The sequence below is a fragment of the Caenorhabditis elegans genome, chromosome I, assembly GCF_000002985.6.
Source record: "Caenorhabditis elegans chromosome I".
In the NCBI taxonomy this organism is placed as follows: Eukaryota; Metazoa; Nematoda; class Chromadorea; order Rhabditida; family Rhabditidae; genus Caenorhabditis; species Caenorhabditis elegans.
In genome coordinates this window covers 10,462,487-10,490,291 of record NC_003279.8, presented here as the reverse complement: position 1 = coordinate 10,490,291, position 27,805 = coordinate 10,462,487, and the positions used below count along the sequence as shown (strand labels likewise).

Below are 27,805 nucleotides of genomic sequence, written 5' to 3'. Positions count from 1 at the left end.
AATGTTTGGTTTCTTCCACTCTCTGAACTCTCTCAGCATGTACATTTTTGTTGATTTCGTTCGAAAAAGTTGTATGTCCGGTCTGGAGGACACTACCAAGTCGATTTGCAAATTACACCCAATTTTGTTAGAGACGCGGGTCTTTTTTTCTGGGATCTGACCCCCACGAACCAACCAACACAAAGTCTCCAATTATGTCACTATTGTGTTTTTACACTGGTTGTTTGTGATTTTGAACTGATCTAGATTCTCACCAAAAACTCAAAACCTTTTTAAATAGTAGTAATCGTGGTTTTTGGTTTCAGACCAGAATTGGTTTTCAGTGAAAGAAGAGGTTCCGAAGAAATCTGCGAACGTTTGGAAAATCATATGATGACTGAGAATCAATCAATTCTTGTTTTCCAATTTTATCAGCCAGATGCTCCTACCACCTGTTCATGTTTAAGTGTGAATATTAACACATCTGGTGAATAGAAAAAGTATAATGCTATTGTACATTCCAGGAGTCATGAGAAAGTTCATTTGAATCAATACCATATTTAAAGGTAGGGAAAGTGTTAAAAACTGGGGGCCAAAATGGCCAGATGTCGGGAAAAAATATTTCAAAAAAAAATTTGAACATTTTGAAACAGTGACAATTACTCAGTTTTTGCCATTCATAACTTTGGAAGTCGACAAAAAAAATTTTGTATATCAATGTTTTCGCCAATCATTTGGTATTTTTATTGAAAACATTTTTTTTTGTATTTAAAACATAAAAATAGGATAACTGGCAGGCAATACAAAACATAAATACAATTAAACAGATTAGGAGATCTGATTGTTTGCATTCTGAATAACTGATTGCCTCCGCCGGTATAGAAACCGCAAATAGCTTTTGTTCCATCAACACGAGTTATTTCAAATTCCATTGGATCAATTTCATGGTGGGGTAGATTCATAATAACATGCACATCGTTTAAGCTTTGATATTGGAATATAAGACGTTTAAGTGTTGGGTTGGAATAATAGGACTTCCAATGACGGATGAATATATTCCACTCTTTTGGTGTTATAATTGGATTGTTAATTATTATAATTGAGCAATCAAAATTGAATAGATGATTCAATGTAATCCATGGGGCAGGTACTGTATGAAAGCTTTCTGAGCTGATTATTATATTTTTTTCACATTCCTCCCTCATAGAAACAAAGAAAAAAAGTGGAACCTTCCCTGCCAACTTCTTCAAAGTAGATGAAAAACCTTGTTTTGAAATATTTCGTCCAGACAAACTCGAATCTACATATTTCTTCAAATTCATTTCATACAAACGCCACAAATGGAATAAGTCCTATGCAAACCTTAAATTTGTATAATTCCCTCCTTTTAGCATTTGCGAACTGTTTAACTACTTTCTTTGCTTCCGCACTCGACTTTGAGAAATTGATTCTGAAATTATTTATTTATAAACTGAAAATTCGAATTCTATGAATTTGAGAGCATTAATGTGAATGAGGGCGTGGAAAATTCCATCATCTACTAACAGTGATGAAACTATAAAATAAATTGAAAACTTACAGTTCAAATGGACTCATAATACTCAGCACAACTTGAATAGTCTTGGAAGGAAGTTGAAGTAGAGGAAAATTGGTGACGTTTTCCATATTTGAAGATTGACAACTTCTCGAGTAACTGGTATTGAATCGATGTGAATAGAATGGAAGAAATGAATGAAGACAATGCGTACTATAGAATCTTGTAGAGACTCTGGGTCAGATGGCTGGGAAACAATCGATTCGTTCGTTTCTCAATGTCAGTCGACTGATCCATTCACCATTAAGTAACACTTTAAGTAGACAGCCAGGACTGGCAAAGGATGGGAAACCGTATCTCGAACACCAGATGTAAATAGACTTCTTTGTTTCATATGCCGAAATTGAGCATATATGTAGATGTTTAAGTTTGAATAAAAAAAACATCTGGTAATTGAAAGAATATTGATGGTGTCATGAGAAAATATTAGCATTTTTATTGAAACTTTGAAGTTGGACTTTATTGACAGAACACTTTCCAAAAAATTCTATTACAGACATTATTGGAGGAATGAAACAAGAATTAAGATTTGATATTTCGAATATTGGGAGGGAGCTTATAAAACTTTGGATATCAAATTGTTTGCATTGTGAATTTGAAAGAACCTATTTTGAAAGAAATTTCTCGCGCAACTGGTGCAATAAAGTCGATGCAATAAAATGAAAGGAATGAATGAAGACAATGCGTTCTATCGAATCTTATAGTCTCTGGGTCAGATGGCTGGGAAACAATCGATTCCTTCGTTTCTCAATGTCAATCGACTGATCCATCCACCTGTCGATGTTAAGTAACACTTTATGTGTCAATATACATGTGTGAATATATGTAGAGACAAAAAGTGGTTGATTGATTTCACTTTTGACACAGGCGACATCACAGTTACCAGTGTCCAGGACTGCTCGGCAAAACGTCGCAACTTCATAGCATACTCCTGCAACTCAATAAAAACATTTGTATAACTTTGTAAAAAGCAGTTAAGAAGTTGCGAAAACCCACGGGATTGTGAGCGAAATTTAGCTTTACATCTGTTAAGAAATTGCAAAAGTCGTCTGAAAAGCTGCAGAAGTTTGCTTAAAAGCTAAAATGCCTAATTGTTGTTAAGAAGTTGCAAGAGTATGCTATGAAGTTAGGCCGTTTTGCCGAGGGCCATACACGTGGTTGAACAATATTTGCCCAGTTTCGATCATTCCCACTAGACTAGGACTTAATACAAATTAATTTTACGGAGAGAGAATGGTCTCATCAGTAGTGACTCTCTCTCCAATACCGGGAAGAGTGAATTCAGAAAGTGCGTAATACGCAACATATTTGACGCGCAAAATATCTCGTAGCGAAAACTACAGTAATTCTTTAAAAAACTACTGTAGCACTAATCCGATTCTGCATTTTTTGTTATTCATATAGATGAAAAAAACAAAATGACAATGAAAACAACGAAAGATGAAATATCGATGTTCCAGGGCTGTGGTGGTCCACGTGGCCCTTCTTGCGGATTTTGTGGATATCCCATGCAGTTTTGGGAGACACCAGCGTAGATGCGATCACCAAGAAGATGATTTTGCTCCTGAAAAAGTTTAACATTAAATTAAGTATTGCAAAACAAGTAAGCCTACCTGAGGAGCGGCAGCAGCCAACATTGGGTAGACACCTGGGCCTTGAGCCATCATATGTTGGTTTTGGACTGGATACCGATTGTATTCGAAATTGGGATCTTGTCCAGCTTCGCCTTGAGCCCGGTAGTCTTGATACCGAACTTCTTTAGAGAAGGAATTATATGTCTTTCGGTGGCGTCGTTTGAAGTGCCTTATGGCTCCGGGCGCATGAGGAAGCGTGACAGATGCGTTGTTTTGGCGACAGAGTCCACACTGAACAGAAGACCCGTCAGTCCATAAGAACTCTCTTGGGATCAGCGCGTACTGCAAGAAATAGAAAATGAAAACCAATAAATAATAAATAAATTGATTACAATCTTTACGCTGATTTCATAAGGCATTTCGTCACTCATCTTGTCAGCGAATCTGTAATTTATGAAAGTTAAAAATGGGCATTTTAGCTTCGTAAATAAAATCATATAATAGAAGTAAGAGATAGATAAAAGGTTTAAAATGACCTGTTTTTTTCAAGAAAGTATGGAAAAAACTGATCAAGAATCGAGCCGTTGAGCCGTATGAAAAAAAAAAAAACTTCCGAGTTTGAAAACACAATCGCATAAATTTTCCGCTCGCGCCGTAAACTGGGGACAAACAATTTTTGATCTATTCTAAATGTTTTCATGTCTGAAACTGAAATTGACATAATTTTGACCGAAATTTTTCGAAATAAACTAATTTTACACCATGAAATTGAAGAAGACAAAGACATTTTCAAAAGATTTTACAAGTTTTATGGAATATTAGGAAAAAAGATTTCCAAGCCTCTTGACTACGGTATTAATTAGCAATCGTGGTGAGACCCAGCAACAACATATTGAATAGGTCCTTTAAGACCAACAGTTTTTAAAGGTTTTTTATTCATCACGTGTTTTCAGCTCGACCATTCGGTGTAATTTGTGCAAACACCGTCACGCGCAAATGCAGACTTTTGCACGCGCTGCGGTGAAATTCCTCTTGGGGAATTCAAATATTTTTTCCCGCCTTTTTGTGAAAATTTTCGAGGCGTTGGTCGAGCTGAATACACGTGTTCATTTTACATTTTTAAAAATATGTTTCCGGTGTTTTCGGTGTTAATTGAAAATGTTAATTGGGCCGGCAAGCTTGAAGATTTTTGACATGAGAAATTTAGGATATTGGCGGCTTTCCAGATTACGGTATGCAACGTAAGCAAACAAACACTTCACGTAATTTTGCAGATCCACGGAAAATTTATAGTTTACTTTTTTTGAGACCCAAAGAACTCGGGGGATGTCCAATTGGGGGGATTACCAACTCGGGGGATTGGCCCCGCCCACAGAACCGTGGCTTGCAATACGCCCATTTCTGCAACTGCCGCACGGTTTCGAAACTGTATTTTTCTCAATAGAGCGAGAATTAACAAGAAAAATACAGTTTCAAAACCGTGCGGCAGTTGCAGAAATGGGCGTATTGCAAGCCACGGTTCTGTGGGCGGGGCCAATCCCCCGAGTTGGTAATCCCCCCAATTGGACATCCCCGAGTTCTTCGGGTCTCCTTTTTTTTTACTTTTTTTTTACATCAACTTCCGGTAGAATCTCGAAATTTTGGGTGTTGTTGAACTCTTCATCCTTTCCTCGCTAATATGAAAATGTATCGTCATTTTTCAGTATGTGAAAATGTATCGTTGAACCTTAAATCCAAAAAGGACAATACTTACGCGCGATGATACTTGGAAAATAGGAAGTGGTTTTTCCGATGATTTTTTCGGAAAAGTTTTTAAAGAGAAACTGCTATATAATTTTCATTCAAATAGAGATGCTATAAGCCGCTGTTCCGTACAGTTTTTGGCTTTGAGATAATTTAAATTACTCTGATCAATTGTTTTCTCCATGTTCACATTTCCATCTTCCAGATTGAACTCTTTTCACAAATTTCTTCATACAAATGAGAGAAACTGTCAGCAGTTCTGTTATTCAGAATATCGAGAGACGCAGACAGTCATACCACTTCCCGTCGTGTCTGTTCGCATTTCACACGCGCGAAACTGTCATTTTTGAACTTAATGTTAACACCCTACCCTGCCAATTCTTGAGTTTTTTACTGGCGAAATTAGCTTTTTTTATTATCAAAATATTCCAGATTTTACAATGGAGGCACCTCCGGCCCCGAAGAAGGCACGAAGGAGTGAGGTAATTATATCTGATTTTCAACAATTTTAATATCAAAACTTCAAATTTCAGGTCAGTAGGATGCAAGACGAGTCGGTGCTTTGCGATGACGATGAAGAAGATTCTCCGTTCACATTGTACTTTGTCGATCTTCCCAATGAACCAACAGTCAAAGAAATTCGCAATTTAGAAGAGTTATTCAAAGTATTGCGTTATTAATTTATTTATTTTTCAAGTTTTAGGCGTATTTTCAGACTGCAAAAGCTGTGGGAATCATGCCAGAATGGATTGATTCAGATGCACTCGAAGATCTGCAGAAATCTGAAGACTTTTTCGTTTTACCCTGTTTCCGCGGAAAGCTTTTTCGAAAACTTCAAGCCCGGAAATTGAAGTTTGTGTTAAATTAAATTCAAATAAATTCAAGTCCACAAAATAAAATTACAATATTCAGAGTATACGGTCCTCCAATTGTTCTTGAAAGTATCGAAGATGGGAAGCAGCTCCCACAATGGAATCATCCAGTGTATTCCAGTGTTTTTCAAGACGTAAAAATCAGTTTCACCGGGTTGAATCTTACGAAAAAGCAAGAACTCTACGAAAAAATCGGATGGATGTGTGGAGTGGTTGGAGATGCTCTATATCACGAAACGACTCACCTAGTAACTGAAAAAGCAGAACAGACGGAAAAGTATAAGGTTAAATAGTATATCAAGCAGAAATTTAAAATAAAATAAAAAAATTCCAGGCTGCTGTCAATAATTCAATCAAATTAATGCGAATCGGATGGATTGATGATCTCTGGGAAACTTCTCAAACCACAATGGGCAGATTTAGTGCTTTATCGCGGGATTCAGTTAATTCCTATGCATTGAGAGTTTTTGAAGGGCTCGTGAGTGATCGAAATCATGAATTTGAATTTCAGTTTTATACATTTAAATTCAGGAAATGGCAATCACATCGATCGACGGCGCTGATCGTACCAATTTCATTCAGCTGATTGAAGATCACGGAGGAAAAGTGCCTGGAACCATGTCAAAAACCAGATGTAGCTATCTTATCAGTGATAAAATTACTGGAGTAAAATATGCAAAAGCTGTTGAATGGAAATCAATGCAAATTGTGCAGTCTCGATGGATTCGGAAATGTGTAGATTTAGGACATCTTGTAGATGCGGGGTTCGTTTTTGAGAGGGAATTGGCTCAAATCAAGCGACATTCATTCAAAAAACATTAAAAAATCCGAAAAAGAGGAACATTTTGCAGAAAAAATATATTCTTAAATCAACGAGCTTACGCGAGATAAGCTATCAAAACATGCAATAAAAATTTAGGATTTAATAAAAACTGCGACAATGACAGGAAAATGAAAATTCCGTTTTTAGCAAAATAATCCTTTTTTTTCAGTTTTTTTTTCTGTGTTTCATTATAAAATTTGCTCGTTTTTGGGCGCTCTACTTTCCATTCAAATGATGTTGCCAGAAAAAGCGTTTTACAGAAAATATCATCCAAAATATTTAACGGCTGATCATATTCGATCTTCCACCCCGAAACGTGATGCTAATGTGACTGAAAGTGTGCCGGATATCTCATCAATCGCTGGACATGGAGGTCGTTTGGGTACATCTTCATTCAATTCTTCTATTCCACAAATGGATCAATCATATCAACATCAATCAGGATCTTCGTTTATTTCATTTGCTTCTACGTCAAAAATCCCGTCGAGTACTTTTACGAATAATGATTCAACATTAGGAAGATCTGGAAGCGGAGTTAGAGATGGAATGTATGTGAAAACGGAAATTTTAGAAAGAACAATGAATTTTCGATATTCAGATCAACTCCAATAGCTCGAGTTCAAACTACTCCACTGATTCGATATCCAACTACTCAAACAGCATCCGTTCAAAATATTGCTGACGTTATTTCTGATCCTATCGATGAACTTCGAAAAAATATTGACGATGGACTTGGAGATCTTTTTGAAGTTTTTTTTTTCTATTCTTTAAATCAAAATTAACATCAATTTTTCAGAACTGCATGTTCTATATATGTGGAGTCGACGAGTCTCGAATGGAAAAATGGCGTCGATTTCTGAACGAGACTGGAGCAACGCGTGTCGCAAAATTCACATCAGCAACGAATGTGGTTGTAGTTTCGCCGAATCAACAAGAACGAATTACCATTCGAAAACACCTTCATCAAGAAGATATTGCAATTGTTACTGTTGGATGGGTGGTCGAGTGTGTCAAACAGCGGAAAATGATTTCAGTGGAAGGTCTCAGCACTTTTACAACATCCTCTTTCTCTTTCGAAGTTTTTTTTCGGAAATTTGTAAATAGAGAAATATTTGTATTTTCTGAAGAAAACTTCATCTTTAATTAATAGCTTCGATAAGTTGCTTGAAGATTTCAGTTTAAAACTGAATTTTTTTTTAACTTCGAAGTTTCGTTTTACAAAACTTTTTTTTTCTCATCAACATAAACCTATTTTTGACATATCTCCCAATTTTTTCCTTATAATTTCGATGTTCTCAAAAAACACCAAAATATTTCGACGAAACTTTTGATGCAACTTCTCAAAACTTAACTGAAAATAAAGTTATCTTCAGAAAATAACAAATATTTATAATATATGTATGATTCTCCGGAAAAAAAAACTTCGATACAACAGTGAACCGAAAAAAGTGTCGAATACCTCTGGATGGAACGAACAGTTTAACTATTAATTTTTTCAGGTTATCAATGGACTGAAAATACAGCTGATGAATCACAATCTTCTCAATCTCAACTGCAACCAGTAAGACCTCAGCCTCTTCCCCGGACCTCGTCTAAATCAACCATTCCATATGGTAAAACATCAGGACCAAGCTCTACTTCAACTCAAGTCGGAATTTTCTCGTACGATTGTATTTTATTTTTTTATGTTCCTTTTCCATATTCTCATTTTCAGATATCACACGTATTGTGTCCATTGTTCCGTCGATCAAGAAGTTTCTGATGATTTGAAAGAGAAAATTCCGTTGAATGGAGGCAAACTGATGGACGATCCAGATTATGCGGAGTTTGTGATTTTCGGACATTCTGGACCAATGCACGAGTTGATTTCATTTGATGCTGTTGTCACGGATTTTTATATTGTAAAGATTGAAACCTGACAATATGCCAGACAATATATTTATTTTTCAGTACGCGAGCATCGGAAACAACAGATTTCTCAATCGATCGTGTTATCCATTATTTGTACCACTTCCCCGTCCTCCAATTCTAATTTTCAATCAACGTGGCTTCCAATTAAAATGCAAAGATCCATTTCTCCGTGATCGTGTAAGAGATATTATCGAGGACAATGGAGGAAGAATTGTGGAGCAGTTGGAACCAAAGGATTTTATTATTATGATTGATGCAGAAGACAATCCACCAAGATACCATTCCCGAACACTCGATTTTTCATGGATTATAGCCAGTGTGAGCAGATGTCGATTGCAGCCAATTGATAACTTCCTGTATAAGAACAACACGAGGCCTCTAAGTGGATTTCAACGAGACGATGATCTCTGGGAAAAGTGTTCTCGAGAGAAGAATAATAGTACACAAGAAATGGAAGTTGAGGTTGAAGATAGACATCGAGTACAGGATCTACCAGTAGAAACTGGGAATGGGAACATCGGTGACATGACGACCCCCTATGTGAATCCTTATTTCCCCGATCTTCGAAAGCCATATACGATGAAGTGAGTTTTCTGGTTGCAAATTATGAAAATTGTGAAATTCTAAATTTTAACTACCGTAATTTGTAGGTTATTGCGATTTTCAAAAAAAGAAATGTGTATTTCAGCATTTTGTGCAACTTTTTCTCTATTAATAAGCTTTTCCTGGAGCTTCATCTCAAAAATATTGTTGATCAGGTTTTTTGAAATGTATATTTTAAAAAAGAAAAAAAACATGAGACATTATTACATTAAATTTTGAAGAATCGGGAGAATATTTCTCCGGACCGTATTTTCGGAGCATTTTTGGGAGTTATAATGGTAATATCTTAAACTCATTTAGATATTTCTGAAAAAAAAATTTAGTTGCAAAACTTTAAAATAACACATAATTTGTCAATGTTATCCAATTTTATAGCCTCCAACTCGACGGTGTTAGCGAATACATCAACAATATGGAGTCACCGGCACGTGAAACACAGGAAACGCTGACAACTTCTCGAGTTGGAAGCATCCTTCGAAAAGCTGTCGTGAACACTGGAAGAAACGAAGATTTCGAGGATGAGCCTTCCACGTGCCACCTAATTCGACCCAGAGTTCCAGAAAATCGAAAAACTGTCTCTAGTGTATGGCATTTCTGTTGTATATCACCGTTAGAAGATTTAATAGTTTCCAGTATTGTCCGAATAGTTTAAGGAATTAAATATATTAAACTCATAGCCAGCTTATTAAAACTATGAGATAAATGTGTATTTTTCAGACTCCCGTTCTTGTTCGTGATGTAAACCGTTCAATGAGATATATGCCAATGGATGAATCATTCGCAGATCAAAATCAAGAACACGAAGATCTGAACCGTCGATATGCAATGAATCCACGTTTTTTGCTCAGTGTTTCTAATATGGATCCTCAAGTTAGATTTCTTAAGTTTTGATTTTCAATTCTATATATTTGTTTTTTTCAGCGAGCCGCAGATCTACAAGAAACTATCATGAAGCTTGGTGGTACCATCGAACGTGAATTCAATAAAGATGTGACTCATCTGATTGCGAGCAACATGCAAAGAGCTCCAAAAGTTCTTTGCTCAATTGCAGCTGGAAAATGGTGTCTAACACCTGATTATGTGACTAAAAGTGCTGAAGTTGGTCGATGGCTCGATGAAAAATCATTTGAGTGGACTCGAGAAAAGTTGTTGGCGTGTTCGAAAAAGAACGAGTCCCTCAAAGAACGAGATAGTCGGAAAGTTTCCGAGAATCTAGCAGCTGTTTGTGGATTATGGAGGCAACGTGTGGCAGAGATGCCGGTTACATTTTCAGTTAGCATGGTCAGTTTCTAGATATGTAGCTTTCTGGCTTTTTGGGTCAATTTCTGAATTGAAATTTAAATTTACTAGAACCAAAAACATTCAAAACTCACTAGTCTGCTCAACCTGTTTGAAACGGGCAAATCTTTCAGGAGAATCGTCAAAATGGAGCATTCTCGGATTGGCGTTGCGTAATTCATCTCGACGATAAGAGAGCTGGCGTATTTTCATCGATTCTGGAAGCCGGTGGTGCCATTGTTCATTCGATTTCCGAGTATGTAGAAGTATCTACACTTAAGCCTAACATTGTTTTGGCATCCAAAGAGTTCCCATGGAATCCTCAGGTAAATTAAGAAAATCTCTTCGATAAAATTTATTCAAATTTTAAGAGCGCTGTGTTGCTGAAACGTGATAATATTCCGATCTACGTCTTCGACATCCTTTACGACTTCCTAATCGACAGAGATAATCTAAATCGAACCAAGTTTTGGCATAATGTCTACATGAAAGCATGAGCCATTCCGATTTTCTAAATGTGCTATATATTTTTAATTGGTTTCATTTTTTGTCTTTTTTAAATTTCTAGTGATTGTTTCAATTTTTTGTTTCGTAAAGTTTTCAATAATTTTGCTTGTCCTCGTTGCTTTAATTTATTTTGAATCGTTTAAATAACGTAATTTTATTCTTCTCGTTTCATTTCTTATAAGAGAATATCTTTTCAAACAAGTGGGAAAACGCGCGCAGCTGCCTCTCATGCCATATGTTCCCGCTGTCTACGGTTTGCACAACGGGAAAATAATCAATAAATTACTTCCATTCTCTTGCACTACCCTTTTTGCAATTACGCTCTAGTGAATGGTTTTCTTATGTATTTTTTGGATTAGTATTTGAAATTTTAACAACGTTTCCAGAAATTTTGGTTTTAGTCCCACACCAAAATATCTTACTTTTAAAATTCTTCAAAAGGTATTTGAATTTCGGAGCTTATTTGTTACAATACATTTAATGTTTTAACGAAAGTTTCGCTTATACATATGTCATATTTCCACTGAAAAAATCAATAATTTATTTAAACTTAATCATTTCAATCAGAAACCGTGCGCAGATAGAAAAACAGGTCACAGTTTTACTCAAAAATAATGTATTATATATTTTAGAATTCACAGCACTTTTTGGAATAGCTTTTTTTGATTTGATAGTGTACGATTTTCATGTATATTGATCTTTCAGCTCGCCATTTGATCTCTAGGAGGCGCAATGTAACTTCACATATTTCAAAAATAGATTTGGCGCGAGTTCTGGAGATCATACAACAGACTTGAATTTTTAATGTTATCTCGAGAAAGATCTTTAACTAAAATTTTCAAATCAATATTATTTGGCTCTGTTTATTTAGTACATTTCAATCAAGAGCCAGCTCTCTCTGTCAAATAAAAACGACTTATTATTGATTTCACATCTTTAGATTTAGATTTGAAATATCTAAGTTTCAGAACGAAAAGTTCTAGTTTTAGACCTGATATTTCTGAACCAAGTAATTCTAATCCTCCGATTTCACAATTTCCTATCTAATTCACATTTCTCCCATGCTAGCTCGTGGAGCAAGCTCAATTGAAAACATGAAAGTGCGCCCCTCCGCCACACATTTCGCTTCCGTTTTCTCCCTCTCTATCCATTCTGCGTCTCTTGAATAGGCGCCCGACGTCTTCATTCCACCCTCACTCCCCTGATCAACGGATCGATTCTTCGGAATTCTCTTATTTTCTCTCTCTCTCTTGTATTCTCGTAATATCTCGTTTTTAGAACACTTCCAGTCAATAACCAACAAGAAAATTCAATGGCAGAAGTAATCACACTTTCCGACGATGACGACGATGTAATTCCTTTGACGCCTAGACCTCCCGTCGTTCTGAAAACGTATGTAGATCAACCGTTAATCACTTCGAAATCGATCTACCGTATTTTCAGCAGTACGACAGCAAATCATGGTAACAACAGTCAAGCAACAGTTCACGTTTCGACTGGAAAAAATTTGAATTTTGATCAGATCGGAATAAGAAGGCTCTCAGACGTCTACAATAAGAATCAGCCTGCGTTCCGAGGAAATGAAATTCCCACAGGAATTCGAAATTCGAGGCCTTCATTGCCTGCGACAGCTATTCTTCAAAATCCTCAATTTCTAGTACAACTAGCGGCAAAAGGTCTAAAAAGGTAACCAATATGGGAGTAGACAAATAAATTTTCATTTACACATTTTAATAAGTTTCTAAAAGGTCTTATAGTACCATTTTGAATGCTTTAGATTAATTTCTCAAGTCGGACTAGATGAATTTAAATTTTTGCGATTTTTGTAGACCATTTTCATCTGTCCACAGTACACCGGCGGTCGTCCCATCTACATCAATACAACGAACACGAAACAATCAGAATGCCGGAAATACTCCGAACATTTACAAAGGACATTATATGTTCGAAGCAACTGAGAGTTATGAACCATCACGAAGATCTTCTAGATATAACACAAAGAAAATCGAGGGAAAATTCATGGTAGGCTAGGAGATTGCAGATTGAAAACTAAAATTTCAATGCTTTCAGTGTTCCTATAATCCGACAAAATGCTACAAATTATGTGGAAGTGTCGTTGAAGTCATCAATCACATATGGGCTCACGTTATTCATGATCCTCCGTTGCCACCAATTGAAAAGAAGGAATCAAAGTTTGTTTTTTTCTGGGTTAAATTGGGATTAAATTGAAATTCCAGAGATGATGGTATGTTCTCTTGTCTGTTGAGAAACTCGGATGCAGCTCAACTCGCTGAAAATAGTGCTTTGTCACTGAAGAGATTGCAGACTTGCCAGTTTTGTAACGCAGTATTCCGTACTGTTCATTTGAAAACGATTCACGTTGTCAAGTGTCATATGGAGCAAGATCACCTGGATACCACGTGTAATATTTGTGAGCTGGATGTGAGTTTGAAATATGATTTTAGACAGATTTCATAGTTTTTCTCCAGTTTGGTAATTCAATTGCATTGAACACACATATGAAAAAACACATTTCGGGAGAAGCTCCATACAATTGTCAAAAATGCAAATATCGAACATCAGTTAGAGCTTTCTTTTATCAACATTTCATTGAGAAGCATAGCAATGAGTATGATTTTTTCAAGAAAAAGCATATTTAAATTATTCAAAAGTTCCAGAACTCTTCTCTGTCCGATTTGTCTCCATCACGAGGATCTACGTCCAAATGTCCGTCGATCCAAGCACATTTTCGTTCGCGAATTCGTTAACCACATGCGTTCTCATGCATTGGGACCACAAATGCGATGTCATGTATGTGCTCTGACATTCACTAGCAGATTATTGCTTGAGGCTCATCGTACCAATGATCACACAATGCTCAATTCACTGTGGCAAGTGATTGAACGGAAATCCGTCCATGAAACTGAAAGAGAGCATATGTCAAAAAGAAATAAGATAGGCCTACTTCAACGTAGATTCTTTGAAACTCTGGAAGGGCGTCGGATAAACGATGAAGTTGCCTGTGCTGGAGACAAAGAACGAGAAGGATTTGATCTGACGACTACTGGGGATACTCTGTTCGAATGTGAATGTGGCTTCAAGTCGTGGAATGGGAACCGAACAGCATCACATTATCACAAATGTCGTCGGTCTATAAATGTATGATTGAATTTTGTGTCAAGAGTGTGCGAAAAAATCTACAACGTTTTTTTTTCGGCAAAATAATTTAATCATTTTTCTATATTTCTACAGTAGCCTTCGAGTCAAAAGTTACATTAAAATTTCAAAACGGGCCATTTTGTAGATTTTTACACTTCCTTATATATGACTTGTTTCAAAATATAATGTTTTTATTGTAGGATATCGAAAGAAAACGGGAAATTGTCCGGCTGGGAAGTGATCCGAAAGAAGAACTCGAACTTTTCGCTGTATATCCACAACCAACAAACACTGAAGCAGAAACTGAAGTACGTTAAAAACAATCGTGTTAAACTGGAAAGTTTTTTTCAGGAAGCAACACTTCGAAAAATTCATTTGGAGAGAGGAGATCCTTTACCAATTCTTGAAGATATTGTTTACCAGCCAATTGATGATTTACCACTATTGTACGTAATTTCTTCTTCCTAACTCTATATACAATACATTTTTTACAGAAAAATGCTCTCTAAAAACCACGACAAAAGTTTGGAAATTATGGAAAAGTGCACGGCGAGTGCCGTCACTACCGAAGACTGATTCGATCTCGCTTGATCTCCTCATTATGATACTATTATTTGTATCGATTTTTCTCCACGGTTAAAAACTCTACTTCATTATGTTTTCCCATTGAATCACATTTCGATCTTTTCCATGCTTATTTTGAATGAATTACAAATGTCTTGAACAAATTGCTGTACATTTATAAAGCCATTCACCACGTTGGCCGAGGACAACGTGTTGGTAATCGCAAAAAGTAGAAATGATAAGCTATGAGACAAAGAAGGGTAAAAATTATTATTAAAACTGTGCATCGTAGACATGAAGACGAGTTAGGTTGTACTTTTATTGTGTTTATTATCTGAAAAATAATCATTTTATCAGAAAATTGAGATATTTATGACTCCTACTTTTTTATTTTCTGTTGGAGATCGAGTAAAATGGCGCATTCGAATACTTTGAACTGGTGGGGAGCTTGTTTTATTTATATGATACTGAGAATTAAATATATTTTTTATCTCTTTTGAAATAAAAACAACTCACATTTAAGATTTTGCAGATTTTATCTGGCTTTACACATGTGGACGGAACACATTCTGCGTCAACAGAAAGAGCATCTTTGAGCAATTTTTCTGCTTCGTTGCGAACCTGAAAAATTAAAAGATGAGAGAAACTGAATATTTTTCAGTGTTATAACGCGTTATCGCATCAATTAACTCACGTCCTGCCCATTTTCAAAAAGACGAACCACTTCTTCAGCTTTTTCAATAAATAAATCAAATTCGTCTTTTTCTTCCATTTATCTTCATTGGGTTAGGTATAAATATGATGTTATTTTGTAGAAAAACGTTTCTAACAAAGATAAAAATCTAAATTTGAAAATTCGCTTTTATGGTCGTGGCCTAGAAATTCGAACTGTGGCTGCTCTATCGCCCACGGATGTGTACTCCTCTCGAAGTATATCTGAATTAAAACGGCGCGAATATGACTCATCGTTCCTTGCCGTCTTGTCTTTATTTATTTAATTGTTTTATCTTTTTAATTAGCTATAACTTCTTAATTAAATTGGAACAGATTTTTTTCTTGCTCTACTGCATTCTTTATTTCTTAAATCCAGCAGAAACGGCCACTGCTTCCTTTTTCCCTAAAATTAGACTTTATCGAATTTGGCTCTTTTCCGTTGATTCAATTTCAATTGTTGATACATTAAACATATCTCTAATACTACAAAACATAACATATTAAAAATTAAAAATTAAAACATTACCTGTTTCAGAATGGAATCGTTTATTGATCGGATTACCGAAGAGACCGATGAAAATTTCCGCATATGTCGAGAAAATATTCCCAATTTTGAAACAAGTACGTTTACTTTTCTTCACAACTTCTCGCATTCTTCATTATCACTTCTTTCAGCAATCAGCCCTCTCTTGAATACAATGAAGAATATCAAGTTGTTACTAGATGATGCAGCTTTTGATCAACAAAAATTGGAAAACAACTGTGAAGAAACATGTATGAACTGCACCAAAAGTCAATTGAATGATTTTCTCGGAATCAAAGTTGAAGCTTCCACGATTGTCGATGTGAAATCACAATTGGTACCTCAAAGTAAAGAATCATCTGCTCTTGTCGAAACCAATGAACCGAATGAACAAGGATTATCGTCTAAACCGAAAGAAAATGATATCAGAATTGTGCCACAGATAACGGATGAAGAATTCAAAACAATTCCAAAGTATCAACTAGGCCGGTTAACGCTGGAAATGATGAATGAAATAGTGAGCAAAATGGATGATTTCCTGATGAAAAAGAGCAAAATCCTGGGGAAAACTAATAAACAGCTGACAAGGAGCGATAGGGAGGTTTTGGACAATTGGCGAGAACTTGTAAGTTTGTTTTACTTGTTTTATTGAAAATAAATCTATAATTTTTCAGGAAATGAAAGCAAGAAAGAGACTTCCAACAACGTTATTCTTCATAGAAACCGACATTCGACCAATGCTCCAAGACCGTCTTCGTCCATCATTTGCCAAAGCAATTCCGTGCCTTCGTCACATTCGTCGAATTCGAGAAGAACGATGCGGACCGTTGACTTTCTATTATCCATAAATTCCTTACGATATTTGTACATTTTTCAAACTGGTCTCAACGTATTAAATTTCTCTGTCAAATAGCTAATAAACGGATTTCTACTTCAAATGATCAAAAAAATTTATTCTTCAATTTTTACACCTTTGTTTTGGTGAATATATTCTACTTTAAAAATATTATTGTTCTGATTAGAAATATGAATTTTTCAACATTTTTAAAATTTATCAGAATGTCATCAGCTCGACCAATGGCTCCACCACCACCAGCTCCAAAGCCAGGACGAGTGAAAGTTTATCGAGCACTTTATGATTTTCAAGCCAGATCTGTAAGCTTTAATTTGAAAAAAACAACCCAATTATTGAATAAATTCAGGCTCAAGAGCTGACATTCAGTGAAGGAGATCTAATGTACGTCAGCGACGAGCAGCCGAACAAAGATTGGTTCCAAGCAAGCATCGGAGGCAAAAAAGGATTGGTTCCAGCTAATTATGGTGAATACTTACAGCACAATCAGGAATGTTTTGCAAAGCTGCGGCGCGGTTCGATGAGAAGCGTAGATTAATTCACATGGTTTTACAGTTTTTAGTTAAATTACTTGTTTTTGAACTTTTTTCGTCAGTTCATTAGTACAAAATCATTTTTAAATGGCCATGCATCAAACCGCATCTCAATTTTGCAAAACCGTCGTTCCTCCTCTTTTATAATTCGAAACTGCACCGAGTTCATCGAGATTTCTAGAAATTCCAATATTTATTTTTTCAGTGATCAGTGAGAATGTGGAAGAGCTCCCGAATCCCCTACATGAAGCTGCTCGACGTGGAAATATGGATATGCTGGCTGAATGTCTTCGAGAGCGGGTATCCGTCAACTCCCTCGATAAGTCCGGAGCTACACCACTTTACTGGGCTTCACATGGTGGACACGCGCCAGCAGTGGATACGTTGTTGAAGGATCCAAAAGTTGCAGTTTCGGTTCAGGTTTGTTGAAATATTCTTTCACATGTAACGAATCTCTAAAAATTAAATTTTCAGAACAAACTCGGTGATACGCCTCTTCATGCAGCGGCCTACAAAGGCCACGTGGAATGTGTGAGACTTCTTCTCGCTTCGTCAGCCAATCCATTTGTAAGGAATCAAGATCAAAAGCTGCCGAGTGATGTGACAAAAGTAAATATTGTTTTTTATAGAAGTTTTCTATAGAAAAAATAATTCCAGGATGCTGATATCGCTGCTCTTCTAGACAAAGCAATGAAAGAGGATCGTGTGAATGAAGAAGAGTATGCTGAATATTTGTCAGACTCGGATGCTGATTAAGACTATTAAATTTGCAATATTTATTCCTTTTGACATCTTGTAATTATTTCTCAAACACTTGTCGATATTTATTGAAACTTTGCCCAACCTGTGATAAACTTTTTTTTCCCTCTATTCTCCTTTTTCAAATACTCGTTTGAATCGAGGTTTTCTTTACTTTTAATCTTTCTATTTCAGAACTAATGCTATTCAAGTATCGTAGTTTTGCTTTTTAATGTGTGAATAGGGATTGAGAAGTCTTAAATTAAACGATTCTACGACCACCTTGAAATAGATAAGCTGGGTCTCGTCGCGAAAGTCTAGATTTCTCTAATTTTGCGGCTGAATAACGAGTAAATACAGAAACCCAAAATACAAATGTTTACTCATTCCATCAAGTTATATATAGGCATAATCGGATGGTTCACTGGTGTGATAGTCGTTGGTGTAGATGTTTGGGCTCTGAGCAGCATATTGATGATGAGAAGAGACAACATCATTCGTGTTCCATGCATATTGCGACGATTCACTTTTTGGCGGGGCAAAATATTGCTGATTGTCCATAACTGAGCTGTTCATTGTCAGTTGATTCGGGTTCTTCTCGAGCTCCGCGGCCTTCATGGTGCAATAGTCCGACACAACGTGGTTGCGTTGCTCAAAAGCGAGTTGTGAATCAACGATACGAATGATCGCGTCGCCGTCGAGTGGGACATCGGCAATGAATTGTGCCTCAAACATATCACTCTCCGATGCTGGAAGAACGTCGGCGTCGCTCTCCAAACTAGCATCCATGTAGAAGCTCTCGACGTATGCCATCTTGAGTGAGCTGCAAAATACTTATTCATTTTTTTAAATGAATATTAGATAGGAGATTCCGATTATAGTGGAATATCAAGAAGAAATAAATGTTAGAAAATAGCAGTGGCTAGAAGAATCTCCTACCAGCACATCACAAAATTTCAGTCAAAGAGTTTCAGCAGCTCTTTAGGATGTTCTAAAGAAATTCTTCTTGCCACTGATCTCAGCTACCGCTTGCCTTCACAGAATTTCCTGTTAAAGCACTTACTTGATGCGAATCGAAATGTGTTCCTAGGGTTGGACTAAAATCGAAATAATTTGATTTTCGATTTCACTTCACGGGAGGGGAGATTTTTTTTGCCAGATTAGTTTTATTGATAAGCAATTAGAATGTCACGTATGTATAATAATTACTATTTTGCTTTTGTTTCAAATTTCAACGTTAAAATATATTTAAATATCCTGTTTTCAGATGCTGGAAAACTTCTTTATTGACGTGACCATCACAAGACCTCGCATCACACCTATAAGAATGTTGAAGAGACAAATCGAATTCACATCGGATTCTATCAGATTCAGGTGTCCCGGAGGAGGAGACAAAGAGTATTACTATACACAAATGATGTACAAGCCGATAGCGGATAATTCACATACGGGAGCCAAATTGTTGAACATTGAGTTGAATAAACAGTGCGAAGAAAGGTGATTTAATTTTTTTTAAATGAAATATCATATTTTTAAAAAAATCGCTCCTTTAGAATTGAAATTCTACAAAAAACATTTTTGCGGCCTGCTATATCTATAAAATACCATTGTAAAGATACTTCTCTTTAATTTTCGATAATTTCTTGCCAATTTACAAATATTCCAGAATTTCTGTTTAAAGTGAAAATTAGTAATAATCTCAAACTTAAAATCACACTCTCAATTAATAAATATAATTTTCAGTTATATCAAACTTGAATTCACAAGCCACGATGCTCACAGGCACATGGGATGGGTTGTAAATCAGTTTAATAAAATGATTGAAGCCAATAAAGATGGTAAATTAAATTGTATGGCTATTAAAAAAATAAACAATAAATATTTCAGTAATGGAACATCCAAAAAAACGGAATCTTGCAACTTTCTCCTCCAACAAAAGCAGCAATTCCGCTGATCATGGAAAAAAGTAAGTTGAGAATGTCCTGCTACGCACGTCTCCATGGGATACGGCAGCTTTGTGTAGTAGTAAGGAACATGGCAGTTCAATAAAATACTCTATCGTGGCATATTTTAATTTATTTAATTAAAAATTAGAGCCGAGATACATTTAAAACTTAATTTAGATGCATTCTCAGGTGAATTTTATATTCTTTAATTAAACTAATTTTTGATTAAATATATTGTTTCAAATTTCAGTACGCCGAAATTAGGTGATTTTCAGGATTATCAAACAAACTCATGATGTTTTTTATTCAGCCTAAATAAATTAAAAAAAAAACTAAACTTTATTATTATTTTCAGTTCTGAAGACTTGGAAAACTATCTACAGAGGAAACAATCAGCTGATTATCAACAGAAAAAGATGGTAAATCTTCAACATACGCTGACTCCTTCTCCATACGCTTCTTCAACACCAAAACACACTCCAACTAACCAAATGGATCGTTCGAAGATATCTTTCGTCATAAAACCACAAATTAACCTGAAAAACTGCTCGAGGGAGTTGCTTTCTCCGAAATCATCGATATTTTCCTCATCCCCAAAGCCAAAGGAAACGTCTCCATTCTACAAGACAACTCCCACAAAAACGTATGATATTTATTTTATTCTCAAAATTGTTGTAATTCTCTTTATTTTTTTCAGATTTTCATCAACTCCCAAGAATTTAAAACTCGAAAATCTGAAAAGTCCAGAAGATATCAAATCTCCACCGCCTATCAAAAAGAATTTCGTTGCAACACCGTCGACTTCTAAAAGTACTGCTTCTTATTCTTATTCTCGAGAAACACCGAAACGGGAGACACCGGCACGTGAAACGCCATCATATTGGAATCAAGAAGTCAAATATCCAAACAGGCGGTATGCAGAAATATTGTTTTCTTCTGCTCATGAAAATTGATAAATTTTCAATTTTGGAAATTTCAGAAATTTTAGTAATATAATATCAATCCGTGAGCACAGTTTCACTATCAGAGGTGGCGGAGCGAGGCCCCACGAAAAGGGGAGCAGAACGAAAAGGGGATCTGCAAAAAGGGGATCTGCGAAAAGGGGAGATACGAAAAGGGGAGATACGAAAAGGGGAGCAACGAAAAGGGGAGCTGGCACTGTGCCAAACGCACAAAACGCAATTTTTCTCACGCAACGCACGTTGATTTTTGAAATTTTCTTCTAGAAGATACGCTTAACAACACGCGACGCGTAACATCGGAGCATCGTTGTATCGTTTTCTTCGAGAAAAATAGGGTTTGGCACAGTGCCAGATCCCCTTTTCGTTGCTCCCCTTTTCGTATCTCCCCTTTTCGTATCTCCCCTTTTCGCAGATCCCCTTTTTGCAGATCCCCTTTTCGTTCTGCTCCCCTTTTCGTGGGGCCTCGGCGGAGCAAAGGCTGCGGTACGGTTGATGCATGTCGATTTACGGAGGATTTTGTACTACACGTGGACAAATATATTTTTTGCAGAGAAATTTGGATGTATTCTAGTTTTCCACTGATGTTTCTAATTCTTTTTGGATTCAAAATTGTCCAATATATTTATTTTCAATGCTATTTCAGGGAAAATGGATTTAAAAAAATTTAAAGCATAAAGTTCTCGTATCATGTAGATTTAATTTTTTTTTGAGTGTTCAATGCGATGGCAATTAGCAAAAATAGTGTTTTAGCTGGAACTTCTCCACATGTATTTACTATAAAATCTTTCGTAAATCAAATGAAGCCGTGCCGCAGGCTTGAAGACTACTTTTTCATTCCAAAAGTGCCCTTGCAAAATTTAATGAAATTAAAATGCTGAATAAATTGTTCTTTTCAGCCTATATAATACTGGTAACTCGTGTTACTTCAATTCAACAATGCAAGCACTTTCCTCATGTCCATCATTGGTTTCTCGTTTCGAAATGCTTCATCGATTGAGACATGGAAATTATCTGGAATGCCCGTCTTACGACTTGAGACCGAAGTTCGCTGTATTTGAAAGTTGTCTGAGAATGATGGTGAAGCTTAGTGATCGCATGGAAAATCCGCATCTAAAAGAATACAGACTTCCATCATTTTCCGAAACGGTAATACTTTTCTAAAAAGGTTTATTAACTTTTATAATTATAATTTTTTGTTTCAGGAGCTAGCAAATACTCGTTTGAAAATAGGACGAGTTGTAAAAGAATTTGATAACAACGATCAAAAGGATGCTCACGAATATTTAACGGAACTTCTGAGTTGTGTTGATGATATTATGCAAGTTGTTCCAGATGAAATTAAACATTTGGATCCATTGAATTCGATACGATATAAAACTGAACGAAGCTTTATTTGTTTCAATTGTGGCCATGAAGAAAAATCCAGTGATTGTGGATGGATTTTGCCACTTTCCATTAGGTAATTGTTATATCATATTTTTGCCAGATTTTGGCATGCCTTCTTAAAGGCGCACGGATTTATACCGAAGGGTCTCGGCGCGCGGAAAAGTTTATGGTAGTTTTTTTTGTGTTTTAGCGGCTGCTCTGCGATTTTCCAGTTTTTTCTCACTTTTTTAGTCAAAAATTGTTATTTTAAATGTATTTCCTATTTCCAGTTAACAACAAAATTTTTAAACAACAATTTTTTTACAGAAAAATAATAGGAAAATGACTGACGTAATTTGAGCCGTAAAAATTCAAAATTCAAAACGAAACATTTTTTTGCGTTCTGAGAGCCAACATTTTGTGAAATTTCGATATGTATTGAACTTTTAAAAATATTATTATTTACAGTAACAACGACTACGGGATCATCGAGTTGCTCGAATCAAACTTCAAAACCACACTGGAAACGAATAAAATATGTTCTTCTTGCAGTTGTGAAAATGCGGTATCAAGCGAAAGGATAGCCAATTTTCCCGAGTTCGTAGATTTGTTTTCTGTAAATATTTTGCGATTTTACTGGTCTCGACACGGTTACCGTACCCACAAAAATTCCCAGCCTTGTGGGTACTGTAGCTGCGAAGTTACGATCGTTCGGAGACCAAAATTGTATTCGGAAAATGTTCGATATTCTGAGTCTTTCGGTTGAAAAAAATTTAAAACGAAAATTTTCGATTTTTTGATTTTCCGGAAAATCGAAAGTTTTAAAATAAAAATTCTTCTAAAATTGAAAAAAATAATTTAAAGATTGGAAACATCGGAAAAGCGAGAAAAAATTCGCTTTTATTGAAAAATAAAAACCGGCATCTACCTATTGGGTACCTATTTCGAATTTTCAATAATTAAATTTTTTTTCTTTCAGATGTCTGATTCTCAATCCAATGCGTTACGAAAGAACATCAATAAGTGATTATCGAAAGGACAATCGTCAAATTACAGTTCCACTGACATTAGATCTCACTCGATTCGGAGCATTTGCTTCTTTGGAACAGGATGAAAATCGAAATTCTGTGTCATTTGGTTCATGTGGAAAAGATTCAATAAAATACAGAAATGGGCCGAGTATTGGTCCACGACTTTTATCATTAAATGGAGGATCGTTGGATGATGAGGAAATTGATATTGAAATGATGAAAGAAGTAGTTAAGAATCCATTACATTTCAAATGGCTCACTGATTTGGATGAAATTGAGCAAATGCTCAAACTTACTAATATTACATATAGAAGAGATGATGTTAAGTGAGTTTTGAGCAAGATTTGGAATTAGTTTTAAAAATATCTCTAAAAGACAAAAATGGACCAATTTTCGTTAATTTTACCAAGTTGTCCGTTCCTCAGCTCCTGAAAATTTATTTTCCTGGACATTTTTTGCTGTTTTTTCGGTGTTTTTAAGCAGAATTAGGTACATTCACATCATGGCTGCGATTAAAAAAAATAGGACCAAAGAACAAAAAATTGGCATTTTTGAAAAACCAAAAAATGTTTGGTGCTTGAGAAAATGTTTGGTGCTTATTTTTAATGATGTTTTTGATGTCGAGTAATGTTGCAAAATGTATTAAAATGCATTTTTTAAATACATTTAAATACAGAATAGTCTCGAGTCGAGAAACGACACGGCAAACTTCTTTTTTTTTTGTTTTTTTGGACCCAAAAAATCAGCTTTTCGTCAAAATACCAATAAAAAAACCAATAAATCAATTTGTTGTCAAAATACCAACAAAAAAAACCAAAAAACAAAAAAAATCATAAAAGTCAAAAATTGACAAATCTTTGGAAAAAACATGGAAAATTGTCTATAATTTAGTTTTTACAAAATCATTTTGCAAAATTTTAAGTTTTTAACTAGATTTATGATTTTTTTAAAAAAGTAATTTTTAAGATAAGAATCGGTTTTTATTTAGTTCATTTAAGATTCTATTTAATTTCCAGAATTCACGTCGAAAAGCTTGAAAACGAAAAGTCGGTCGTAATGAAGAAGTTTGATCGTCCTGGAAGAGTAAAAGGAATTGAATCTGATGGAAACTGCTTTTATCGTGCAATCTCTTGGTGCTTAACTGGATCTCAAAAATATCATAAAGCACTTCGAATCGCCACTGCAAATTATCTTCGAAATGACATTGCGATTGTGGATAAGTACTGTCATAAGACAGATCACAAGACTTATGTACAACAAGTAGAAGGAGATGGATGGTGGGCAACGAATGTGGAAATATGTGTGATGGCGAATCTTTTGAATGTGAATATCTACACATTTCTATCGGATGGCTGGATATGCACATCACCTCAAAATAGTTCAACATCTCGCAGTGGATCATTTTATCTTGAAAATAAGGATTGCCACTATGAACCAGTTCTCAGTTTGAAGAAAGATGATTCGTTGAGAAGCCGAAAAAGAAGAAACACAGATACTGAATATACGGATGACAATGAAGGCGGTGGTTTTAAGAAAAGAAAGCCCGATGATGATGCTTCACGTAAACCAAGAAATTTATCAGAGTCTGAAAGAAGAAGACAGCCTCCACGGGATGCCGAAGACAATGGAAATCATTACAAGAAAATGGTATTATTAAAAAACATTTTTGGCGATTTTTCATCAAAAAATACGGTAGATGGTCTCGCCACGAACGAAATGTAATCTACGATCGGTCATTTCGATATTTTCTTTGACTTTTATTTTTTGCTCCAAATGTTCGGTGCTCGGTCTTGATACGACAATTTCCTGTCAAATAAAAAATGTTATGTACCTTTAAAGAGTACTGTAGATTTAAACTTCCGTCGCTGTGGAATTTTCAACGCTTTTTCACAGTTTTTCTCATGATTTGTTAAAAATAATTGTGTCATTTAGTTTTTTTTCAATAAATAAATCTAGTTTTTATTGGAAAAACAATGAGAAATCGATGCAAATTCCGCAATAATGAAAGTTTGAAACTACAGTACTCCTTTCAAAGGCACACACGCGTTTGCATTTCACAAAATTGCGTTTGCATTTCACAAAATTTCACAAATTTGTCGTGTCGAGACCAAATTAACCAAATTTTTTGTTCGTGGGGACATCGGTTGTTTTAATATTTATTTCAATTTTCTAAATATATTTTCAATTTAATTTTCTTTCAGAACGCGAACACTGATCAAATCGCCAAATATCGCCTCTTCGCCGCCATCTGCCACATTGGAGAATTCCCGGATAGAGGTCACTACTTGGCACTCACTCGTGATCTTTACAATCCATCAAAATGGCTTGATTGTTCGGATGCAGTTGTACGAGATATTTCTTCTGGAGATGTTATCAAGGATGCTTCATCGTCAGGCTACTTGCTGTTCTATGATAGACAGTGAAATTTAAAAAATACTGTAAAGTTTTAACTTTAAGTTCAAAGTACAATGTTACATTATATTCCCACTCAAAGATTTCTATTCGATATCCTTTTTTACTTCATTAATCCTTTGAATATACCCATTTTTTGTCTTTCAACAGTTTCCCTACAGTATTTCCCTTGTTTTTCTCTTTTTTTTCTAACTACTGTAACAAATGGTATTTCTTTCCCGTGGTTTTCTGGTGGTATTATTATTTTTTTCTTCATAACATAAAGTTGTTGTACCGTTTATCATGGTAGTGTTAACGTTCAGTATAAACTAATTCTCAAAGCTCAGAAAGAGGCGGGGCCTATTATCGATTTATTAAAGTTAGATTTTGTATTGGCACATGTACCAATATAAAAAAATTCAAAAAAGTAGGCGTGGTCTGCAGTTTTTTCGCTTTCCCATTGCTCAGCTTAAAATTTTACAGCCCACCGGGTGTCAGAAATTCTCATCGCGGTTTGATCTACAAAAAATGCGGGAATTTTTTTCCAGAAAAATTGTGACGTCAGCACACTCTTAACCATGCGAAATCAGATGAGGTGTCTGCGTCTCTCCTCGCGCATTTTTCGTAGATCAAAGCGGAGTGGGACTTTCTGACTCCACGTGGAAAAGCCCAGAATGAGGCGGATGTCGCGAATACGGAGAGCAATTAACTCTCATTTTCTTGACTCAAATATAATAAACTATAAAATGACTATCAACAAAGCTCGACACACCTAACACCTCATCAGGACGACGCGACACCCCATCACTACCACCAACATGCACGATAGACAAGCCCGACTATAAGGAGAACGCTAAAAATCAGTACTCAATAATACTCTCGTCTCGTCTACCATGTTCAATTATAATCAATTCTACCACTGAACCAAGTGCAACATGCACTGTGAAACATGGTGCATCGTGCACTGTGAGACAGCGGACCCTATTATCGATTTTTAAAGTTAGCTACAATCTGTTAATTTTGGGATCAAACAAGAACAAATTTACAGCTCTGAAAATTCGAAGTCTTTCGCCAACTAGAGAATTTGGTAATTGTCGAACTTTTTTGTGGTAAAAATTTTATTTAAATAATTTAGAAAACCTAGAATTTTTAATTTCGCTTTCCGGGGTTGAACTGTTTTTTAGACAATAGCCAATTCTGAAAATACTTGGCCAATGGACAATTCAGGCAAAAAGGGTTTGTCGATGTGGCAACAGCTGGAAAGAGTGCGGCAAATCTGAAAAAAAACTTGATTAGGATTTCAAAAATTTAATTTTGGAAAAATGCGTTTAAAAGTGGAGTAGCGCCAGTAGGCAAATTGTTAAAAATCACTCCTTTGGTCCCAAAATGACATATCATTTACTATATATAAAGCGCTTATTCTGTGTGTCCATAGTTTGTAGTCTATGTAGTTTTTGTAGTCTGTGAAGTTTTGGCTTCTGGAGGGATAGTGAGTTGGGGTTAGTGTAGGGATATAGTCGGGGTACTGTAGTGGTACAATAGTGGTACGGTAGGAATACTGTAGGGTTACGGTAGTTTCATAAAAAATTAGTTTTCAGCCTCAGAAGTCGGGGGCCGCGCCGAAGGTGCGGTCCACGGCTGGTATCATAATAAAACTTTTCAAAAAATGTTTGAAAATGTTTTTATTTACTGTCAAAAAGTGGCAATTACTCAGTTTTTGCCACTCATAATTTTGGAAGTTTCAGCCAATTTCTTATTCGATGTGGCTCGTCAGAATATCTGCCGCAAGGATCAGATTATCAGGAGCTACCCTTGTGATTCCTCAAGCTGAAGGATCAGATCATCAGGAGCTACCCTTGTGATCCTTCGAAGCTGAAGGATCAGATCATCAGGAGCTACCCTTGTGATCCTTCGAAGCTGAAGGATCAGATCATCAAAAACTCAATTTTGAAGACTTTTCGAGATTTTTACTGTTTCCCTAATCTAATTGAGGGCCGCACTTTTCGAACATGTTGGCCACTTTTAACCTGACTTCCAGCAGGACAGGCTGGAGGCCTGCAATGCTATGTATTGTTTTTCACTCAAACCCAAAAATCAGGGATGAAGACCTCCCTCTTACTCTTTGAAACTTTTGGCCTTTTC

At 35.9% G+C, this 27,805-nt stretch overlaps 9 protein-coding genes across 14 annotated transcripts; 5 read left to right on the top strand and 4 right to left on the bottom strand.

The window, feature by feature from the left end:
- Nucleotides 1–706: 706 nt before the first annotated feature.
- Nucleotides 707–1,840, bottom strand: F37D6.4 (F-box domain-containing protein). The gene is made up of 3 exons (NM_060344.5): nt 1,559–1,840; nt 1,342–1,429; nt 707–1,289 (listed from the first exon to the last, which is right to left on the bottom strand). Exons 1-3 carry the CDS (start codon nt 1,642–1,644, stop codon nt 723–725), a joined length of 741 nt encoding a protein of 246 aa, NP_492745.2. The 5' UTR covers nt 1,645–1,840; the 3' UTR covers nt 707–722.
- A 1,110-nt stretch (nt 1,841–2,950) lies between these two features.
- On the bottom strand, nt 2,951–3,593 carry F37D6.3 (BED-type domain-containing protein). Its single transcript, NM_060343.3, has 3 exons — nt 3,540–3,593; nt 3,187–3,489; nt 2,951–3,137 (listed from the first exon to the last, which is right to left on the bottom strand). Exons 1-3 carry the CDS (start codon nt 3,576–3,578, stop codon nt 2,970–2,972), a joined length of 510 nt encoding a protein of 169 aa, NP_492744.1. The 5' UTR covers nt 3,579–3,593; the 3' UTR covers nt 2,951–2,969.
- Nucleotides 3,594–5,322: 1,729 nt separating this feature from the next.
- On the top strand, nt 5,323–11,163 carry mus-101 (BRCT domain-containing protein). 2 transcript variants are annotated; one of them, NM_060342.10, is made up of 17 exons: nt 5,323–5,372; nt 5,424–5,555; nt 5,606–5,742; nt 5,803–6,046; nt 6,097–6,240; nt 6,294–6,526; nt 6,846–7,133; nt 7,184–7,334; nt 7,382–7,625; nt 8,085–8,247; nt 8,300–8,486; nt 8,536–9,080; nt 9,475–9,682; nt 9,817–9,969; nt 10,021–10,380; nt 10,512–10,703; nt 10,749–11,163. In NM_060342.10, the coding sequence occupies exons 1-17, from the start codon at nt 5,331–5,333 to the stop codon at nt 10,872–10,874; spliced, it is 3,549 nt and encodes a 1,182-aa protein (NP_492743.3). In that variant the 5' UTR covers nt 5,323–5,330; the 3' UTR covers nt 10,875–11,163. The 2 variants fall into 2 exon arrangements, with proteins under 2 accessions (NP_492743.3, NP_001431034.1); NM_001444141.1 differs by having other exon boundaries at nt 5,328–5,372; nt 5,594–5,742; nt 10,749–10,990.
- A 999-nt stretch (nt 11,164–12,162) lies between these two features.
- On the top strand, nt 12,163–14,803 carry row-1 (C2H2-type domain-containing protein). Of its 3 annotated transcripts, none has more exons than NM_001129001.6 (10): nt 12,163–12,276; nt 12,328–12,570; nt 12,714–12,906; nt 12,955–13,076; nt 13,122–13,326; nt 13,374–13,513; nt 13,557–14,043; nt 14,244–14,351; nt 14,395–14,489; nt 14,538–14,803. In NM_001129001.6, exons 1-10 carry the CDS (start codon nt 12,197–12,199, stop codon nt 14,617–14,619), a joined length of 1,755 nt encoding a protein of 584 aa, NP_001122473.1. In that variant the 5' UTR covers nt 12,163–12,196; the 3' UTR covers nt 14,620–14,803. The 3 variants fall into 3 exon arrangements, with proteins under 3 accessions (NP_001122473.1, NP_492742.1, NP_492741.1); NM_060341.5 differs by having other exon boundaries at nt 12,331–12,570; nt 13,563–14,043; nt 14,538–14,771; NM_060340.8 differs by having other exon boundaries at nt 12,174–12,276; nt 13,563–14,043; nt 14,538–14,767.
- On the bottom strand, nt 14,684–15,470 carry Y106G6H.16 (Dynein light chain). The gene is made up of 4 exons (NM_060339.5): nt 15,302–15,470; nt 15,124–15,228; nt 14,991–15,074; nt 14,684–14,941 (listed from the first exon to the last, which is right to left on the bottom strand). The coding sequence occupies exons 1-4, from the start codon at nt 15,377–15,379 to the stop codon at nt 14,795–14,797; spliced, it is 414 nt and encodes a 137-aa protein (NP_492740.1). The 5' UTR covers nt 15,380–15,470; the 3' UTR covers nt 14,684–14,794.
- Nucleotides 15,471–15,856: 386 nt separating this feature from the next.
- ska-1 (SKA complex subunit 1) lies at nt 15,857–16,779 on the top strand. The gene is made up of 3 exons (NM_060338.7): nt 15,857–15,942; nt 15,997–16,469; nt 16,519–16,779. The coding sequence occupies exons 1-3, from the start codon at nt 15,858–15,860 to the stop codon at nt 16,690–16,692; spliced, it is 732 nt and encodes a 243-aa protein (NP_492739.1). The 5' UTR covers nt 15,857; the 3' UTR covers nt 16,693–16,779.
- Nucleotides 16,780–16,902: 123 nt separating this feature from the next.
- On the top strand, nt 16,903–18,096 carry Y106G6H.14 (Osteoclast-stimulating factor 1). The gene is made up of 5 exons (NM_060337.4): nt 16,903–16,999; nt 17,047–17,164; nt 17,436–17,650; nt 17,705–17,839; nt 17,888–18,096. Exons 1-5 carry the CDS (start codon nt 16,904–16,906, stop codon nt 17,984–17,986), a joined length of 663 nt encoding a protein of 220 aa, NP_492738.1. The 5' UTR covers nt 16,903; the 3' UTR covers nt 17,987–18,096.
- A 268-nt stretch (nt 18,097–18,364) lies between these two features.
- On the bottom strand, nt 18,365–18,781 carry Y106G6H.13 (Reverse transcriptase domain-containing protein; the record flags this gene model as incomplete). Its single annotated transcript, NM_001381200.1, has 1 exon — nt 18,365–18,781. One exon carries the CDS (start codon nt 18,779–18,781, stop codon nt 18,365–18,367), a length of 417 nt encoding a protein of 138 aa, NP_001366661.1.
- Nucleotides 18,782–19,235: 454 nt separating this feature from the next.
- On the top strand, nt 19,236–26,003 carry duo-3 (the record flags this gene model as incomplete). Of its 3 annotated transcripts, NM_001306534.2 has the most annotated exons (11): nt 19,236–19,465; nt 19,712–19,806; nt 19,856–19,934; nt 20,270–20,557; nt 20,612–20,827; nt 21,773–22,022; nt 22,079–22,335; nt 22,710–22,838; nt 23,221–23,598; nt 24,289–24,919; nt 25,474–26,003. In NM_001306534.2, 11 exons carry the CDS (start codon nt 19,236–19,238, stop codon nt 25,693–25,695), a joined length of 2,775 nt encoding a protein of 924 aa, NP_001293463.1. The 3 variants fall into 3 exon arrangements, with proteins under 3 accessions (NP_001293463.1, NP_001293464.1, NP_001293465.1); NM_001306535.3 differs by lacking the exons at nt 19,236–19,465; nt 19,712–19,806; nt 19,856–19,934 and having other exon boundaries at nt 20,331–20,557; nt 25,474–25,695; NM_001306536.3 differs by lacking the exons at nt 19,236–19,465; nt 19,712–19,806; nt 19,856–19,934; nt 20,270–20,557; nt 20,612–20,827 and having other exon boundaries at nt 21,813–22,022; nt 25,474–25,695.
- Nucleotides 26,004–27,805: the final 1,802 nt, after the last annotated feature.